Raw genomic sequence first — 19,290 nt, forward strand, 5'->3', positions numbered from 1 at the left:
TTTTTCAGGTGACTAAAGCTTTATTGGAGGTGAATGCAACATTATCCTATAGAGGAATGGTATCAATACTACAGTTATATTGTGAAATTACATCTGAACCACATCACAAAAGCAGTGAATTGGTCAAGTAGTCAACAATGTTACAATCAAAATAACAATAATAATACTTATTTCACATTTGCGCAAATATATCAAATTTAATAGAACGAAAAATACTACTACTGAAAGTAATAAAATTATGTTACGCAACTTCATAACACGAAACATTTAATAAAATTAATAACACTCAAACAAGACCACATTTCACACGAGCAAATGCCATTAAATAAACTCTGCTAATACACTTATTTCATTTATCAAAAGTCCTATCGTATATTTGAATGGAACAGTTAAGGAAATGAAACTGTTTGTGGTTTATCAATCATGACACTTGAATTTAACTTTTTCAAGTTGAGACAACATGGGGAAACATTTCAATTTTAGTACTAACTGGCTACCAATAATGCCCCCCTGAACATACTATTCCAGCAGTTTCAAATGCTGCGGCTAGCTTTCTCTAGCAGGCAAGAACATGTGAAAACCACTATTATCACTAAATCATTTAGTTCCATCACTCTTCTCCATGTCCATTTTTTCACCATCTCCTTCTTCTTTTTTGTCCTTCTTTCCATCTCCACCTTCAAGTAGAATGAAGCAACAAGAAGCTCAGACAATTAATATCACAAAACAAGTTATCTATACTAGTAGCCTATAATCATTTAGACATTCCAAAACAACAAGATAGTGATTTCATTAACCCAGATTAATTGCAAAACCAAGTTCAGTACTACTATACTTTCTTGGGGCTGTCATCACCAACTATAGTCATTAAGTGCTATGCATCTTGCATCATGATATTACAAAAAAGAACCCAAGTAATGATTTTTCAATGATTGGGCAAGATGAGATTGGGTAAAACAAAAAGTAATGTTCTTTATTATTAATCATTTAACTGGGACTCCGAATTGTCTTTTTAGCTTAACTTCAATTTAGACAAATACAAGTAGTAATAGCAGTGAGAAGAAATTCTATATTTGATTCTCAATACTTATTCACCACCCTCCCCATGTATGGCAATAACACTGCTAGAATCCAATCAATTACAATGATAAATGCATACATAATTATATCAATATCAAGATTAACTTTTAAATAAATGTGGATTCAGAGAAACATTTCAAGTGCAAAATTTTACTTTTTATGACAATGCTTCAGAAAAATGGTATAAAAATTGAAGTATGAATCATCAAAATTTGTATAAAAAATACTTACAAAATTGAGTGTATGAAATAAAAATAACTCTATGAATGTACATTCCAACATATCACCATATGATGTCTACTACACAATGAACATAGCTCAGCAAAAAGAAATAGGGAACAATTGCTTTATCTTCATGTTCTAATCAAAGCGAGCTAGGTGGATCATCACAGCTATGTTCTTCACTATACTTAAGAACACAAAATATATGAAAATGAAATTACCTTCAGAATCATTTCCTTCACCAGAACTATTATCACGCCGCCTCTTGCGATTGAAACGGCCTCGAACAAATTTGGGGGGTGGCAGAGGATCCATTCCCAGCACTTTATGAATTTGACGAAAAGCCAGCAGTCTCAATGCATGCTACAAAAGAAATTATTATTCATGTAGCATAAATTTAACATTTGTTGCAATTAAATCTATCAGAATTAAATGAACTAACTTGAGCACTAGCAGTGATATCTTCCCTCTGTTGTGGAGTTAGCACCGAAGCAGCATCTACAGGCTCTTTCTCACATGGGTCCATCAATCCAGGTCCACTGGACAATAGCAATCCCGAGGCCACAGCTTCCAATACACGACGTAGAGCATCGCCTGGACTTAATGGCTGTCCAGCACTGCTCATGACTTTCTCCACTAAAAGCTCCATTGCCTGTCATATGAGAAACGATTATAATTATATTTTGATAGCATTTCTATCATTACAAAAGCAAAAATACTCAACCACCTGCTATTTATTAAAGGTAGGAAAAACCAACAAAAACCATTAACGGACACCAAATTAGACCTTGATCAGGGGTTTAGGGGTCAACAACATTTTCTTAAATTTGTTCTGACCAATCATATTTCAATTTAGTTTGTACAAATTGGCAATAAAATTTCAATTGTCTTCATTTTGAACAATATTTATTATGGTGCCAAATATCACAATAGATGCAATCCATGAGGATTACATTAATAACAGAATATTTTGTGATACATTAGTTCAGTAGGGTAATTTATTTTCTAAATGTTACCCCCTTATTACAATGAGAAGCATAATATCCTTTGTTCTGATTTATATCAGAAGGTATGGATTAAAAATTAGGCATTTGTCTGTGGATCATCAGAGTGGTTCACCTCCAAAGTCAATTTTAAAATAAATTAAATTTTTCTTGCTCTTAATATAGTTCAAAGCAAACAATGATTGGGAATTGAAAATAGAGGACTGCTAGTAAAAAAATGAAACTTACCCAACTATGTAATGGGGCCCAGGTAGGTACTCTTTGACACAAGTCGCGAAGAATTCTTATAACCATTACACAACTTTGCAGTCCTGTTGCCCTAGCCTACATCAAGGGAAACAATCTGATGAGTGAAATTTAAGAAATGCAGCTACTGACTTATAGGCCAGTTTTAGAAGATTCAAACCAATTATATTATACGGTTTCATGCATGCTGAAAACTGAATGTGACACAATGCCCAAACCTTGTCAAATTAAATGGCCCAATTATGGCAAAGTCCTTCAACAAGAAATTGACAAGATGACATTGCTTATTTTTAAAGGAAGAAAACCCTTTATGTACAAGCTTTTAGGCAAGTTTTAAGTGAATTTAAAACATTTGCTATAGAACTCTCAGTAAAATGCTATAGTTAAATTTAGGGACATGCAATTTCACTAATAGAGAAATTGAAATGTCTTAGAAAATTATTTCACTGGCCATAAGCAAAAAAACTTTTGTTATACACAACTAAGAATAATGAGAATCTATGATACATAAATTATTATAAATCACATAAAGAGTATTTTCCTATGTTCAAATACCACATCTTCGCATTGACTGGATCCTAACAATCTAACTTTAATTTTACCAATGCCCTGGGAACAAAGAGTAAAGCCTACACTGGTTCAAGTATGCTTTACAAGTCAGCTACCTACTTTCCAGCCTCATGTTTAGTTTGAATGGTCAGAAGGGTAAGGAGTGGTATTTGTTGCTGGCAAATAATTAAGCCAATTTGACAGCAAATAACCCTGGTAACAAAATTTAATTCTGAATCACTCTCTTTTAAGGATAGGTTTTGCATAAATAATACTTTATATTTGTAAATGATCCATTTGTAAAGATCCCTCTACAAACAAATGCATCAAAATATAAAAACTAAGGATATGGTCATTACTAAATACATGCAATATAGAATTATAATGAGTGGGATAAAATAAATATCTAATCCTCATTCAATGTCTATAGCATTTCATATTAGAATGAATCTTTGAAATTCAAATTGACTGATGTGGTTTTCATTCAATTCTTTAACATTTAAATATTGTAGTGACCATGAAGAGATTCAGCTTCAGGAAATTGCAAAACACCTTACTAATATGCCAAGTGATGAATATTATTTTAATATTCTTAGTATTCATCAATATTCGCAATATCCACTCCATAACCTTGACACTTGCCTATGCTCTATAAACATGAACCTGTGCATCAGAACTTCTCTTTTAGCATAGAATTCCCGTCTAAGTTGAGAAAAGAGCCCAAGTCAGCTAAAGTAAATCTGCCCCAATACTAGATTTGATGACTTCAAAAATAAAATAATTTGCAAATCATAAAAGTGGAAGTTCTGATTTAGTTTCAATGCATTAGAAAAACAATGCCTTAGCATACACATGGCAATAGCCTCATTTTTTTTAAGGTGAGGAAACTAATGAAATAACTAGTAACATTAAATATAATACACACAAGGCTGAAAAGTTAAACAATAAGAAGGCCTTCAAACCTGGAACCACTTGGCATGCCTCAGAGCTGCCAGGGCATCCAAACATTTCTGCTTGTCCAGCACGTCAGGAGGATCCTTCACCTGCGCCTGACTCAGAGAGTCTACGGACGAACGAGGAGGGAGCGAAGAATAGTCACACAGGAGAGGCAGCCGGGTAACAAGGGTGTTTGACCATTGTTACCTCCATCTTCCCATGCCCCCCGAGAGGTCAAGAGGGGCATCGGGGAGATGGAGAGGAAGCACTTTTGAGCCATAGAGGTGAATCGGATGTAGGTTACAAAGAGGTTGAGCTTTTACATGCACTTTGGTGCGACAAGCAGTTAATAAAAATGAAATAAAAGCCACTTTAAAAGATTCATAATTCTAATTTGCAAAAGAAACTACTTGCTTATCTGTTATACGCATGCAGGAGTACTAAGAAAAAATTTAAAAGATATTAGGAGTCAAAACAGGAAGAAATGTTTAAGAATATTTTGACACCTTGCATAAAGCCAAGCTATGGAATTAGAGAATTCCCACTCCCCACAGGAAAAATACCCGTACAAAATAAAATTTTAAGCCAAGACCCAACCTTGTGGCTGTAAAAGTGCCTCCACATGGTCAAAAATCCTTAAAAATTTCCCAGCAAAGCAGATGGTTCCTCTCTTCCTTGTGGATGTAATGTTGCACCTAGAACCTTAGCAGTAACAGGCTCATGAAAAGAACAGAGGTCACTTGAATAGACCCAGTATTCATGAAAAATTAAAACATACCCAGGAGAGGCATAAACAGTTTAAGAAATTAATCACGAAATATGAAAGTTCACAATAACCTTGTGGGTCAAAAATGCACGAGCTTATCCTTTTCGTGGCCTGAAAATGCTAGCCTGTACACATGCACCAGGCAGGCTAGCACGGGTAAGGAAGGGAACTTTTATTGTTTACAAGTGAATCTCATTTATATTCCAGGGGCCACGGCTATCAAAGCAACCAATTAGGTTAAAGGAAAAAGGAAGCACGAAATGAGGGCAAAGATTGTGTGCTTCTTGAACACATTTTTCATTGAGCTTTTTGATTTTAAACGTGACCCCTGGTCACTGATATTCCTTTTTTTTGGCAATATCATATAGTCAATCTTACCACCACCAGCGCCTTCATGTAACAGCTGCTCCCTCATCACAGGAGAGGTCAGGGTTATAGAAACAGTAATTCGAGGCTCCTTTATTCCACTTACAACAACAGAAGCTTCCTCAACACATTGCTTCACCTCATATTTCTCATCAGGAGCAACAACCTAAATAAAAATAATAAATTATGAAGACAAAATAAAACTTACTTAATTCTCACACCAGTTTAATGCTAGTTACCAGAAGCTGTTGAGGAAGATTATCAGCTACACGTTCCAACAATGCTTTAGTAGGTTTTTCTGAACATAAAACAACAAGACGAACAGCCAAGTCACCATGAAGTAACAACCCTTTAGCAAGTACACCTACACGCATAACACCTTTCAGAACTCTAGGGTGCTGACTATCATCCTTTTCCCTATGGAATGAGAACCTTGAGGAAAAGGGGAAATCAACAAAAATAAAATTAGAAGAAAATATAGAAAAGGCTTGGTGTATCCAATTCCACTTTGAAATAAAATCTTACAAGTTTCCATCTCTCCCATCTTCCTTCCTGCCTTCCTCATCCTTCTTAGAACTATCTGCGCCAGAATCCTTTTTAACTTCAGAAACTGCATTTCCTGCATCCATATCGGCCAAACGATCTGAGACAAACTTCAAGGCTTTCTCGGTGTGGGAAACTATCCTTTGAATAGACTGCAGCTCCTCCTCTTTTGGGTAAATTTCAGCATGCCTTGCAATCACATGCCTATCATCACTTGAATCAGGCCGCCTCAAAGGCTGCGGAAAGAACTAAAACCAATTACCTATTAGTTTAACAGTCCAAATACTATATTTACAACCAAAATGTTGAACTAAAATAAAATTACCATCATTGGTGGCACGCCTGGACAAAATGGGCGTGGCATTGGTGGGGGCAAACCTCTTGGATCTCTACCATATCTACGGTACCATTCAAAGTACTCCATTTCTTCCTCATACCTCCTGCGTTCTTCCCAGTACATCCTCTCTTCCTCTTCCATTATCCTTCAAAACGAGAGATATATTTTAAAACAGTCAAATTAATTTCAGAATTAACTAAGACTGATTTTCTAAAGAATGAATTAAATTTCACACAAAAATACCTTTCCTCCTCCCTTCGCCTCCAGAATTCTTCCCTGAGTTGCTGTCTCCGTAGTTTATCTTCTTGAATTTTGCGTTGTCTCAATGAAGGCTTTACATCAACAATAAGATCTGGATTAACTTTTTTCTTGTATTGTAGTCTATGACGTCTACCTTTCATATGCATTTCCTTTGCATTTGGGTCATTAAATCGGCACTCACATAGTTTACAGTTAAAGCTAATGACTTTACCTGGAAAAAAATTTAATGCTATAGTTTTCTGATGCTGATAATATATGTAAAATGCAACTCATTTTTTGAATTGAAAAACAAAAAATGAGAATTATCATATCACTAAGCTATAACATACCATCGTCATTCTTAATTTCTTCAATATAGTCCTGACCAACAGGCTGTATTTCCTTCTCTTCAATTTTAGGCATCTCAGAATCAGATTTGGGCTCTTCCTTTATTTCTACCTTATCCTGAGAACCTTGAGATAAATTAAAAATTGATTAAGATAAACAATGATTACCAACACAATATCAAAAGTGAAGAGTGCATTCAGAACATAAATGAAGCTGTTTCACAAAGTTCATCAAAGGGAGCTGTTTATGTCATCATATATGTTTATACACTTAATGAAAAGAAAGGAATTTCCCACATTCAATTAAGTCCATGAAGATCATTTCATGGACTACAGAATTCAGAAATTACTAATAATAAAAAACAACCAAAATGCCAAATAGCAGAAAGATTGAGATATACTAACCCGCAACAAAATTAATCTTAGGGGCAAGAGCAGGTTTCTTCACAGAAGGAGCAATTGTTTTAGTAGTTGTAGCAGCAACTGCTGGAGATTTAGTAGTAGATGTTGCTGTTGTGGTTTTTGTTGAACCAGCAACAACCACAGGATCAGTTGATGGTATTGGTTTCCCTAATTTAGTATGCAATTTCACCACCTACAATATCAAAAATTTGAGTCATTACAATATCAGCAGATTGCTTCGGTAAAATCCATAACTTACTACATTACGAATGAACATAGCTCAGCAAACAAAATTAGGGAACAATTGTTTTATCTTCATCTGCTGATCAAAGCGAGCTAGGTGGATCATCATAGCTATGTTCTTTAATAGATAGATAACTAGATATTTGAAAATTAAATTACCTACATAATCATTTCCTTCAGCTTAAACTACATACAAACTCAAAGTGAACATATTATCCCTTTTTTAATCAGTAAATGTGGAACTGAAAACTGAACACAATGGCATAAGGCTCAATAAGTAAATGCACAAGAGTACAATGACAATTCCCAATTCCTCAGCCATGGTACCACATGCTTAAATAAAAAAAAATCAGGGGACCTTGGGAGCAAAGTGGACCAAAAATTGACTTTCCTTTTTTCATGATGATTTTTTTATCTAACTTTAGGCCTAGATGCAACTAAGTCAACTTTTTTTTTTGTTTCAAAGAACATTTTTTCATAAAAATAAATAGAACTTCTTTTATCATGAGAGGATACAATATTAACCTTGATGGAAGGAGTTGCAGGGAAGAATGATCCAGTTTTTCAATCCATATTAAAAATTATGGAATGAACACATTATAACAACATTTTAAAATTTAAAAACTTAAGTTGGAATAAAAAACTAAATGTATTATCCTGATTAGTCTCACATTACATTGAACTGATGCATTTAAATGCTAAGATTTCTTATCTTCAGTAAAAAGATGTCTTTTTAATGCATCCTATGATCTTGTTTACCTGACCTGAATATGATTAAAGAATTGCAGTTTCCAGCTGACAGTATTGACTGGAGACTACCAGGTTACATTTTGACATTAAATTAAATGGCCAGTTACGCAATACCCTGTACATTACAACTTCATAAGAAACTGCAGCTGGCATAGAGATAGGAATTTTAAGGACATCATTAAGATGAGCTGTACCTACCATTATTAGGCAGCGTTTATTGGGGCAATATATGATTCTAAAACAATCAACTCACAGTGAAAATGAAACCTATCATAAGCATATATTGTGATTAGAAGATTAAGGAATTGGATTTTAATAAGGACTACTTCAGTAAAACTTCACCTAAACAGAATATGAGCCAATTTTTAAACCATGTGGAAAACGTTTTTTATAATAGCCAATATAAGGAAATAAGGTTAAACTTTTTGGTCACAAATCAACAGTGAGAGACCAAGTGATTCATTGGACATGTTAGCATAAGAACAAAAAAGTAGAACAGATTTTGAAGATGTGGATATACTGTTTTAATCCATAGTAGTATCACTGACAACTCACCTTTTGATGCTTGGCGCCACGGATGTGCGCTGCATATGCATCAGAGCCAGTACAGGTCACATCACAGAGCTCGCACCTCAGTGCATTTCCACCCCTTGCAACAGTGCTTGAACCACCCTTTAATGCAGCTTCCTTCTTTTTGTGCTTTTGACCTTCCAGATGCTCCCGGTAAGTCTTCAGAAAAATAACATTTACTTCAGTAACGACAAGTATTAACATGCAAAATTTAGTAAAAATACGTAAAATTCAGAAAACATAATAGGGAACAATGTTTCTTCATCAAAACACTCAAAGCGAGCTAGGTTGTTCATCATGTTAAAAGTAATTTCAACACTATTGATAAGACAATTCAGAAGTTATTTTTGACATTCTCCTTTACCAATGTCCTTAGATTTGTTGCGTAGGTATTAAAACACATCATTTATACAATATTTATAGATGGGAAAGCTCATAAGTACTACCATCACATCACTCAAGGCAAATTATATTAAATTAGAAGGTCTGCCAAAAGTAGGTCACAGCCCCCAAGAAACTAGGGGGCACAGATAATATATTAACTTTTGACTCCTGCTCACAATAGTTGCCCACCAATATTTTTAATTTTGTTCCAACAGATGAGTAAAGCTGGGCCTGTATCTAATACAGGAAACCACCATTAATTACACAATAATATTACTGATATACATTAGCCTCATGAAAAGATAACAATTAGGATAAAACAGAGCTGAATATTGAAGTCTTTTCCGGTTCGATTGGCACACAAATAATGCCATAGAAATTGTGACTAGGCAACAGTAGTCAGTATTATTGCATGTGAAACTGCCTGAAAGGGCCCATTATTAAGTACAGTCAAAATAGACACAAGGAGATGTGAACAGCAAAAATGAGGAAAGTTTCCTATAGCACAGAGGCACATAAAAAGAAGTATTCTGCAAACTGGCCGACATGACAAAAGAAAGAATGAGTAGTTCAAGCACAGATATTTTAGAAGACAAAGATATCACATAATTCATGAAAGCTAAATGATACCCTTAGAAGACAATTTAATGAGATAAACTGGAAGACAAGAAAGTAACAATTACCACTAAAAAGGATTTGCAAAAAAGGTATAATATCTGTATGAAAAAGTAGGATTGTTAATTTTGACATTTGAAAGGCTAGGAGGCTTAGATCACATCAGCAATGTTTAAGCTACAAGTTATCAATTTTGCAAATTCGTGAGGCTGCCAGGATTTATCCATTAATAGATCTTTTAAATCAAAGTTATGTTCTAATTGGGAAAAAAGGATGATGTCTGGTATGAAAGACCTTATAGAATCGGGAAGGACGAATGGAATCCTGGAAAGTTGGCAGGGTGTCAGAGGGACTTGTAAAAAATGGATTTGAAAAAGCTTTAGGGCAACATTTCAACGCCAGTGCTAGAAGATGAGGAGTGGACTCTTTGATATGCCTGAAGAGATAATACAGGCACTGTAAATGCACAATTCATTTAATTGTGATTCAGGTGACGAATAACTTGAATTGGAGTGATATACCTATCCTATCAAATATTTATATGTAAGTGTATATAATATGATGCACTCTACATAAATATAAAGTACAACGTATGAGAAGAAATGAAGTAAAGAAATTATGTTTCTTCTTTTTCTCATGGATTTATGAGATGAAATAATTGTAGAAATAGCAGATATGTATGAAATAGAATGCAATTAGAAAGGCATGCTTTCGGACTAATTGATTTTTGCAAAACTTATTGTGTACATAGGTATGTAAATGTTTGGATTTTTTCCTATTTCATTACATAATGTGCATTGTCATTTTTTCGATCATCTGAACAGTTGTATAGCTAACGCACAGGTTATCGATAGGAAAATACGGTATTTGGATTAAAGACTGATTATGATACTTTTCTCATCAAAATGAAGAAAACTTGTTGAAATGCCTAAATGCTAAAGCCTGACGAAACCCAAGTATCATAGTGATGTGCTTTAATTTTTGGTAACAGGAGGGGAGGCAACAATCCCTTTTCACTAGGCCTAATATAAAATATTGTCTCTTCAACAGGTTACTTGCTAACCTTACAGCTAGCTTTACTGACCTGAGGACCAGCGCAACTGATTTTACACACTTCACAATAGTGAAGTGGCTGAGGCTTTGCAGCCGGCTTAGCCCTCATCGGTTTCCCAGCCATCCCACTTGGGGCTCCCATTGCTCCAGCACCACCTGGTGCCCCAGCAGGGCCAACACCAGCTGCAGCACCACCCAATGCTGCTGCACCCACAGGTCCCTTTTTATAAGCCTGCCACGTCGAAGTTGCTGGCTTATTAGCTGCAGCTGCTCCAGTGGTTTGAGCCTGCTGCACATACATTGTAGCTGCACTGTAAAGGGCAGCATCATAACCTGCAAAACCACCTAAAATTAATTTGTAGTAGATGAAGAAAATTGCATGAAGTCTTTTACACACATCACCAAATCATGTACAACGGATTTGACTATTCTACCGAAATCTCTCAAAAGAAATGCCAATCACTCGTTTCACAACAGAGGTATGAGATGAGAGTTGATCTACAGATTCTCATTTGATGGGTTGACACATGAAAGCTGCTATTGACACCAAGTGTTATAAACATATTCAACACACCTTTAACATTTTGTACAATGGATGATTTTGTGGTTATTTAATTGGCAGGAACTCAAGTCTAAAGGGGGCTACTCAATCCATAAGAGAAGATAATAAATCTGATCCCATACAGGACTTGGTGAATACTTGGCATTACATTTAGAATTATTTCACCTTGCAAATGCAGGAAATGTGCCCAAGCACATGGACCTCACATTCTCCAAGAAACAGAATTAGGTCAACAGAAGTTATCATTGGCGGTCATTTTTTTTACATACTAACATTTGCCATCAGTAGCTATTGTTATGGGTCCAAGTGCATATCAGCACACTGATGTGACTGGCGATTAATATTACATAAAAACATGCAAAATATCCTAATAATTTTTGTGAGTTTCCCTGAATGCTGAATATTTAAATATTACTATTGTTAATATTATCATAATGGAGTGCTAGATAGCCCAAACAGAGATTAAGATCAGAATCAAAAGGTTATTCAGACAGACAGACAAAGAAATTGATACCCAGTTTAATTATAAATATCACTTCAGCAATTTCAAACAATACTAACAATGGCCATTTTCACAATGTACCAATTAACCACAATAATAAGCAGCTAATAATTTAATTTCAATTGTTGGGTAAATATTGACTTATTTGACCTTACTGACTGCAAGACTGCAGGCATTGACCTTATTTACTGCAATGAAACAATATAAGTTAACTTGCCATTGATTACTTATCCCTCAAATTTTGTCAAATCATTCATCCTTTTCATTCCAGCAAACACTCCCCCCTTAAAATTAGTGACAGTTATTAATTAAGTGAATTGATTAAAAAATAAAAAGCATGCTCTGGGACTTTTATTTTATCCTAAATAAAATAACAGTATGGCCCAACATGTTCTTCCTATACCAAAGTGAAGCATTCCCCCCCCCCCCCCCCCTCATGGGCAGCACCAATCTTACAAAAACATTGTGGTGACCTATATGGCTTTCAAGGCTCCACTTTATAATCCTCCTTTCCTTACTCTCCATAATTAAATCAAGGCCAGAGACCTCCCTTACTCCTATACAATAATCTCATTCACCTCACATGCTTGGTTTGCTTACATAATAAAAATCCATTTTAGGTTATTCCAAAAATTTTGAGAGCTAAATCAGTTAATCTTTTAGGTGGTTACTAATATATCCAGTTTACAAGCATGTGGTGTATTACATATTTCTTACCCCATGAATGTAAATATTTTCTTTTATAGATAAAAAATTTGCTCATTCACTGGATTAAACAATTTCAATACAGCAATGTGCTTAGGTTATGCCAGCATTAAGCATTACTATAATAGATTCACCATTGCTAAATTGAAACTCTGCAAGATGTGTGAATGTACCGCCTGAGTGAGTAACAAAATTCCTCGTTCCCAAATGAAACTGCAATTTATAAGTGAACTCTAAGCATTATCTTGATACACTGCAATGGAAGTATGAAAGGAAACGATCTTCCTTGGACAAATATCAAATATCTCCAACTGAACACACTAGCTAGTGAATGTTTTATCGCTTTTACAAAGAATAGCACATAAACATATGCACAAGAGGCCAGTAAATACCAAAAACGTCCTAATAGAAACCAGCCCCATGATAGTCTACCATAAATGGAACAAAATAATTTATGAAGATTTGTGCTGAAGCAATGCGGGAAGGTTTTCCCAACCTAAATTACATTATACATTGCAATTTTAACAAGGGAAACAACGATGTGATAATTATGAGTATGTCAATAATTTTTTAAAAACTAGTTTAACTTACCAAGCTGCTCATAAATACTGAAAACTAGTATTTGACAAATGATGACAGCAGATTCATTTTCAATAACACTGTGATGGAAAGCCTTTAGGTGTCACTGTAGAGATACTCACTGCCTGCATTTTTTTTGTTATAAGACCCACAATTATAAGAAAATGGAATGTAGTTTGGAGTACGCAAAAATGTCACACACACACTTGATTAGACAGACAATATCAAATGCTCAACAGTATGCACTTACCGTGGTCCAGTACTGCACCTATCTACCAAATGACATCACTAAAATTATGCTAGCAGTGACATACCTTTAGAAGGTGTAGTAGTTTGAGCAGGCGCAGGATATGCTGGGGTATAATTGGTGGTGCTCTGAGAGTTATACGAAGGGGTGTAGGTAGGTGGCTTCGGAGTTGCCTGAGTCACTGGTCTAGTAGTAGCTGTATACGTGCTGGTAGTGCTGAAAGCTGGTTTGGAAGCTGTCAATAAAATTATCAAAATGAAATTTTAATTCTTTCGAAAACTTAATGCAATAGCACATTTTGGATCCACAAAGCCTACCTTGATAATGTGTTTCTGTAGCAGAGTATGTTGCAGCAGCAGGCTGCTGGTAATATGTTTTAGAGCCATCATAAGCAGTTTGAGGTGTACGTCCATATCCATAGTCATATGTTGCTCCAGTGCCTGGTGTAGCAGCTCCAACTTATGCAAATTCAGAGGAATGCATTTGATTAGTATAGGGCAATACTGCTTTAACATTAGCATAAATATGAAAACTAAATATTCATCAGATAAGTTAATAGGGAACAAGTTTTCTTCATTGCTAATCAAAGCGAGCTAGGTTTGTCATCATTAAGTAGTATCTTCATAAGCATGGATGCCATATAAGAGAACCCTGAACTTGACCATAAGGAGTTGAACAAGCTACTGATTCTATGCAACTTACATTTTCACAATACTGAAGCCAAATTTTTTCTCATTGCTATTTACTAATTTGTGCGTTCACATTATGTATAATGTTTAAGGCTATCACTCAAAATGTAGAAATTGCTTTTAATTTGTTTTGCTACATCCCACACTCCCATAATCAGATATGGCATCCACAATTGAATAGGAATAAAAATACCTGCATAAGTTCCAGGAGTTGTATGTGTAGCAGCAGCTTGATACGCAGTTTCATATCCTGTTCCAGCCCTTTGTGCAGTGTAGGTGCCTGGAGTTGCTGGAGCTGGTGTTACAGCATATCCTGCTTGGCCAGGTTGATATGCAGCAGCGGTTGTGCTGAATGAAGAAGAGGGAACAGTCATATAAAATATTCCACAGTAAAACATGTGATTAGTGCCAAGCATGAATTGCTGTGGTAAATTTATTTCATATGATTTATTTTTCCAAGTATTTCTGGCAGAGACCAGGCAAGTGGGAGTTGATTTTAACAAGTAAATATTTAACCATTACTGACCTCTTCGACGAGATTTAATTTCTGTGTTCCCAGTTCATGTATTTTTTTAATACTGCCAGAAAATAGAGCAAATACAAGAGTACTAAGTAAGATTCAAATTAAGAGAAAAAATTTGGTATGCCTACGCTCAAATGCTCTAAATCAATTTACCTAGCATTGACAATAGAAGTGACTCCATGACATATTTCAAGTATGACTTTCTATAGCATTTACCTTTATAAAATATGGATATTCCTTTCACAGCTCATCATCAACCTCGCAACTATTTCTTTACATGGTGAAATTTCTGATGTTTCCTAACATGAAATTTTCGTTAAAAATATAATATAAATCAACTAATAATGATATAATCTTATGTTTTGAATGTTTAACATACTCGTGGTTTATTACCTTTTTATTATATAAAATCACAACTAATTCAGTAAAAATTATTTATATTAAGAAGTCCCCACACAAAATGATGACCAACTTGCTATCAAGAATATAATTTCTGGGGGGAAAATAGACAATAGGGGTGAAATTTGATAGTATCAAGAGGACAATGCTTGCATTTAATTATTGTTAATCTAACAGTTAAGATGGATGGACATACCACCAAATGACACAGCAACTATTCCCTTGCTGCTCCTAACAACCCTTACCAGTTGGACGGACATTCTCCCCTCTACCACAGTTTTCAACATCCCAGTGAAATCAAAATTTACTGCCTCCTTACAGTGTCTCCTAACAAAATCTTTCCTCCCCCTACCATGCTCAGTATTTTCTCCTTGTGTTCCTATCTATCCACTTCACATCCATACCAACATTTCAAAACCCTCAATTCTATCTATGCTTATCACCTTCCTTCAGTTACCCCATGTTCCTCCCCGCACAAAACCACGCTCCATACTGAAGTGCCGACGAGCCTTTTTTTAACATTCTCTCTACATCCCAGTCATCAATGCCCTCCTTGAGGAAGCTTCTTTGCCAAGCACAATACATTAACTTTTGAAATTTAGGAAAACCATTTAAGAAAATGAATGGATGGCTATGAAAAACTAGCGTGGTGGGAATCAAAGAAAATTACCAAAATTAGCTGAAGTTAATGCAACAATTTCAGAGTGTAAAAATCTTTTGCCATGACTGGGCATCTCCTGCAGTTTCTTTGGAATAAGCTGAAGTTAACTTCAATAATTGCACATGGGTTTTCAGAGGATTATGATTCAATGTGAAGACAGTAACAATTTTTTCTTTCTTATATTCGAATTCCACCACATAATGCCAGAAACTACTAAATTGATAAATTGAATAACAATTCATAATACATTTCGAAAAAGGTTTCAAGACTGAACACTTGCCTCCAGTAGTGAGGATGGTGACAACTATTGCGTGAATGCAGTATTATGTGAACGTAAAAGTGAAATTGTAATGTTTTATTTGTACATTCCATTAAAGATTTAATTCAATGATCATTTTCTATTAAAATAATTGTCACACAGTTCTTGAATATTTCCGATCAAGATATAACCGGAGTAAAGCAGGGTTGGCGCGTATAAGACAGGAAAAGAAAGAAAAACCCATCAGATAATTTACTTAAATTCTCAGAATTACTAAACATTTCAAATTTAATCACGAGTTCAGAAAGAACACAAAAATAATCCCGATTCATTGTAGAATTCCGAAAGCATACATTATTAAAACGGCACGGCGAAAGAAAAACTAACTTTCCATCGACTGAGAAAAAAGTTAACTAATTTATTTCAATATAGGACGCTGTATTGGGCTGCGCTGCAAAGTTCCAAATTTGGAGGTTAATTGAAGCAATAAAATTACGGTTTGCAAATTTTCGTTACCTAAAGATTATTTATCATATTTGTGTAGAATGTGTAAAAAATCCTACAAAATGTATTAATAGGATTTCAGTAATAAATTATGAAAGCAGTTATACACATATATCATTGGTAAAAAATGTCAAAAGCGATGCTATACAAGTGTCCTACATGCGCTGGGTACGAATAACATGCACTGCGCTAATTTTTAGTTTGTAACACTTCGGCAAGATCTATACCAAGACCACTTACTTAATTAGTTTCCATTAATACAAATTTAATTTCGACGAATTTTCACCTGCGTGATTTACATGCTGTCGCATTACATGGAGTGGACAAGCTGGTAGGGCAAGTAAATCATATCAGAGGTTCGATTTCCGATCCGGTGGTGAGTTTCTCCAGCTAGGGCTTGGGCGTTTGTAATTGTTTCATAGATATACTTAAATATGTACGTATGTATATATATTTAACCCTAGACCGGTAACGATATTTTTTGCACCCTATTCTGGTAATGCGGGTTGACAATTTTCTAAAAGTTGCATCTCACCCCCACTATGACAGTCCTGTGGGAGCTCATTTTTTACCGGTTTTTTAAATGTAGAATCATGTGACATTGATTGACGAGAATTATGGTAGAGGTCCCGAGTCGCAAACGTAAGCAGTTTTCGTTAGGCGCGAGATTTCAACCGCTCTGAGACGTTTTAACACCCCCGTTACCGTTCTAGGGATATACATTTGTTTAAATCCCGATGTAAATTCCATGTTTCAAGGCCGATGTAAATGCTAAAGTGCTGTTTTCAGATTAATGCGAAATACCGCATGCTGGACTGACACAGAGAAAATTTGCTGAACTTCCCATTCATCCAGAAAGAGTAATCAATGAAATTTGCGCCGATCCTTTGAACAGCCTCATTTACAACGGCGACTTACTACTATGAAATGGGGTACTACCATCACTATGACCTATGCACAGAACTGATCACTATGCTAACATGAAAATAATGGGTGGCATATCATACTCCATGTTGCCCACTGATAGAATCAACAGCAAAGTAATACATTCCGACAGTAGGAAAATACAAAAATATTACACCCTTACCCGTCCAGCCTATCTACGTTATACCGTTAAGTTATAACTAACACAGCAAACAGAATGGAGAAGCACCGCTAAGAAAATACAAGACTACTAAGTATGAAGTTGATTGAAAAAAACCTTTGAGAGCATTTTTCAGAAATAATGAAATTACTAAATTACCGAGTAAAATATACTCAACAAGTGAACACGCTACTTTTTACATCATGGAAGTTTAAGAATTAACAATGAAGGACAGTGGAAACTCGGCGACGTATAATACTTTTCTCTGGCAAAATTCATAATAATATGAAACATTACACAACAATTTGGTCTATTCGAAAAAAAATATATAGACTACCATCAGTAATTTGTTGGCTTTTAAACAAAACCCCTCTGCCAGACGTCCTCGGTCAGGTCTACTGGGCCTTACAGGCAGGATGCACGAAATCCCATGCAGGACTGTCTCTGGATGATCAGGATGTTAACTTGAATTCGCGTGATACGAACCTACACGGCCCCATCAATCCTTAATAATGCAAATTACTTCGATAGATGGAACACTTGGAAAGCCTTCATTATACTGATAATCGTATCAAAACTAGCTCAGTAACTGTCGGGCAGAAGAATGGATTCCCCCTTTGTTAAGACTGACGTGAATGTCGAACATGATAAAAATGTCTTATGCTGATCCCAATTCAATAATGTTGATTAACCTGTCACCGAATTTGCCGAGTCCTAAGTCAACTAGCACATTCATGCATCACTCTAGGAGGGAGTATAGGAGCAGATAGGCGTACATGAAAAGGGTCAAATTAAGAACTCACTATCTTTTTTTCAGCAATTCCTAAAGAGTCAGGCCACTAAAAAACGGACGGGTAACCATGCACCATTGAAACGAAAAGTATCAACCACGAGGATTAAGTTAAAATAATGCATACCTCTTTCGCTTTAAACCTTGTTTGGAATGTCAAAGGGTCATTAATGGAATGATTTTGAATTAATTTTGGTCACTAATTTATCCATCTCTAAGTGGAATAATATCAAGTAGATCGGCGTCAATTACAACATGAATAGAGCACGTACGAGCAATAAGTACACTTCCACCACGAGCTATGGTAAATTTCAAAAGATTGCCGTTACCACCCTCCCACAAGAATTTTTTCTGAGTTCTAGTTCACGTACACACAATTAACGACACACATACAGTTTTGCTTTAATAAAAGCAAAGTTTTATTTCAACAGTTCCAACTTCAGCTACATGAGGCGACCGGCGCCATGACGCCGGCAAATGACGCTTGTGCAATTGGTAATCATGTACCATTAGTCTAACACAATCAACAAATTAGTGACCCCTTAAGCAATTAAGAATTACTCTTAGTTAGTTATCACTCCGAAAGAATTGATTATTTCATGAAATATGAGATATATGCATTAGAAAATTGAGCACAAAATGGCGTCTCCACTTCTTACTCAGAACAAGAAAATTAGTCAATATTAAATACTCACGAGTGCTCCCATTAAATAATTTTTATTTACACGCAACCAAATTTCTATAGAAATATTGAAATACAAACAGAGGTCCTACTTTCGGAAATCAAAACTCATGCTTACCTAGTGTTCAGAATTTAAGATTATGAAATTTCACGTCAAGTAATAGGGGTTGATATACAAACTTATTAACTCCTTGCTCCAAGAAGTATAGACTATTATTTTGAAGAACAACTTACCCATATTGCGTCCCACCAGGAGTAAAACCGAAATAATTATTCGTTGCCATCCTGCCACAACGCTTTCTGGGCGAGAAAGAGGGCTTCTGGGAAGATGTCTGCCAAATTCTTGCTAGCCCATGAAGAAGGAGAAACGTGATTGGTTTGCTATCCACACGCAACACGAACCAGGCAATTGGCAACGTTGGTTGACTTTGGTTAAAATGCGTCCGTGAGG

General features: G+C 35.5%; 1 protein-coding gene across 3 annotated transcripts; it reads right to left on the reverse strand.

The window, feature by feature from the left end:
• Positions 1 to 19,183, reverse strand: Zn72D (Zinc-finger protein 72D). Of its 3 annotated transcripts, none has more exons than XM_071593481.1 (18): positions 19,074 to 19,183; positions 14,131 to 14,285; positions 13,566 to 13,706; positions 13,316 to 13,471; positions 10,685 to 10,998; positions 8,587 to 8,760; positions 7,042 to 7,231; positions 6,640 to 6,762; positions 6,293 to 6,521; positions 6,038 to 6,194; positions 5,695 to 5,960; positions 5,409 to 5,601; positions 5,182 to 5,335; positions 4,064 to 4,164; positions 2,535 to 2,630; positions 1,745 to 1,954; positions 1,524 to 1,665; positions 1 to 677 (listed from the first exon to the last, which is right to left on the reverse strand). In XM_071593481.1, the coding sequence occupies exons 1-18, from the start codon at positions 19,121 to 19,123 to the stop codon at positions 598 to 600; spliced, it is 2,931 nt and encodes a 976-aa protein (XP_071449582.1). In that variant the 5' UTR covers positions 19,124 to 19,183; the 3' UTR covers positions 1 to 597. The 3 variants fall into 3 exon arrangements, with proteins under 3 accessions (XP_071449582.1, XP_071449581.1, XP_071449580.1); XM_071593480.1 differs by having other exon boundaries at positions 10,685 to 10,986; positions 13,316 to 13,483; XM_071593479.1 differs by having other exon boundaries at positions 13,316 to 13,483.
• Between the last annotated feature and the right edge of the window lie 107 nt (positions 19,184 to 19,290).

Source organism: Hetaerina americana, unplaced genomic scaffold (genome assembly GCF_022747635.1).
Source record: "Hetaerina americana unplaced genomic scaffold, ioHetAmer1.1.p SCAF_6, whole genome shotgun sequence".
Taxonomy (NCBI): Eukaryota; Metazoa; Arthropoda; class Insecta; order Odonata; family Calopterygidae; genus Hetaerina; species Hetaerina americana.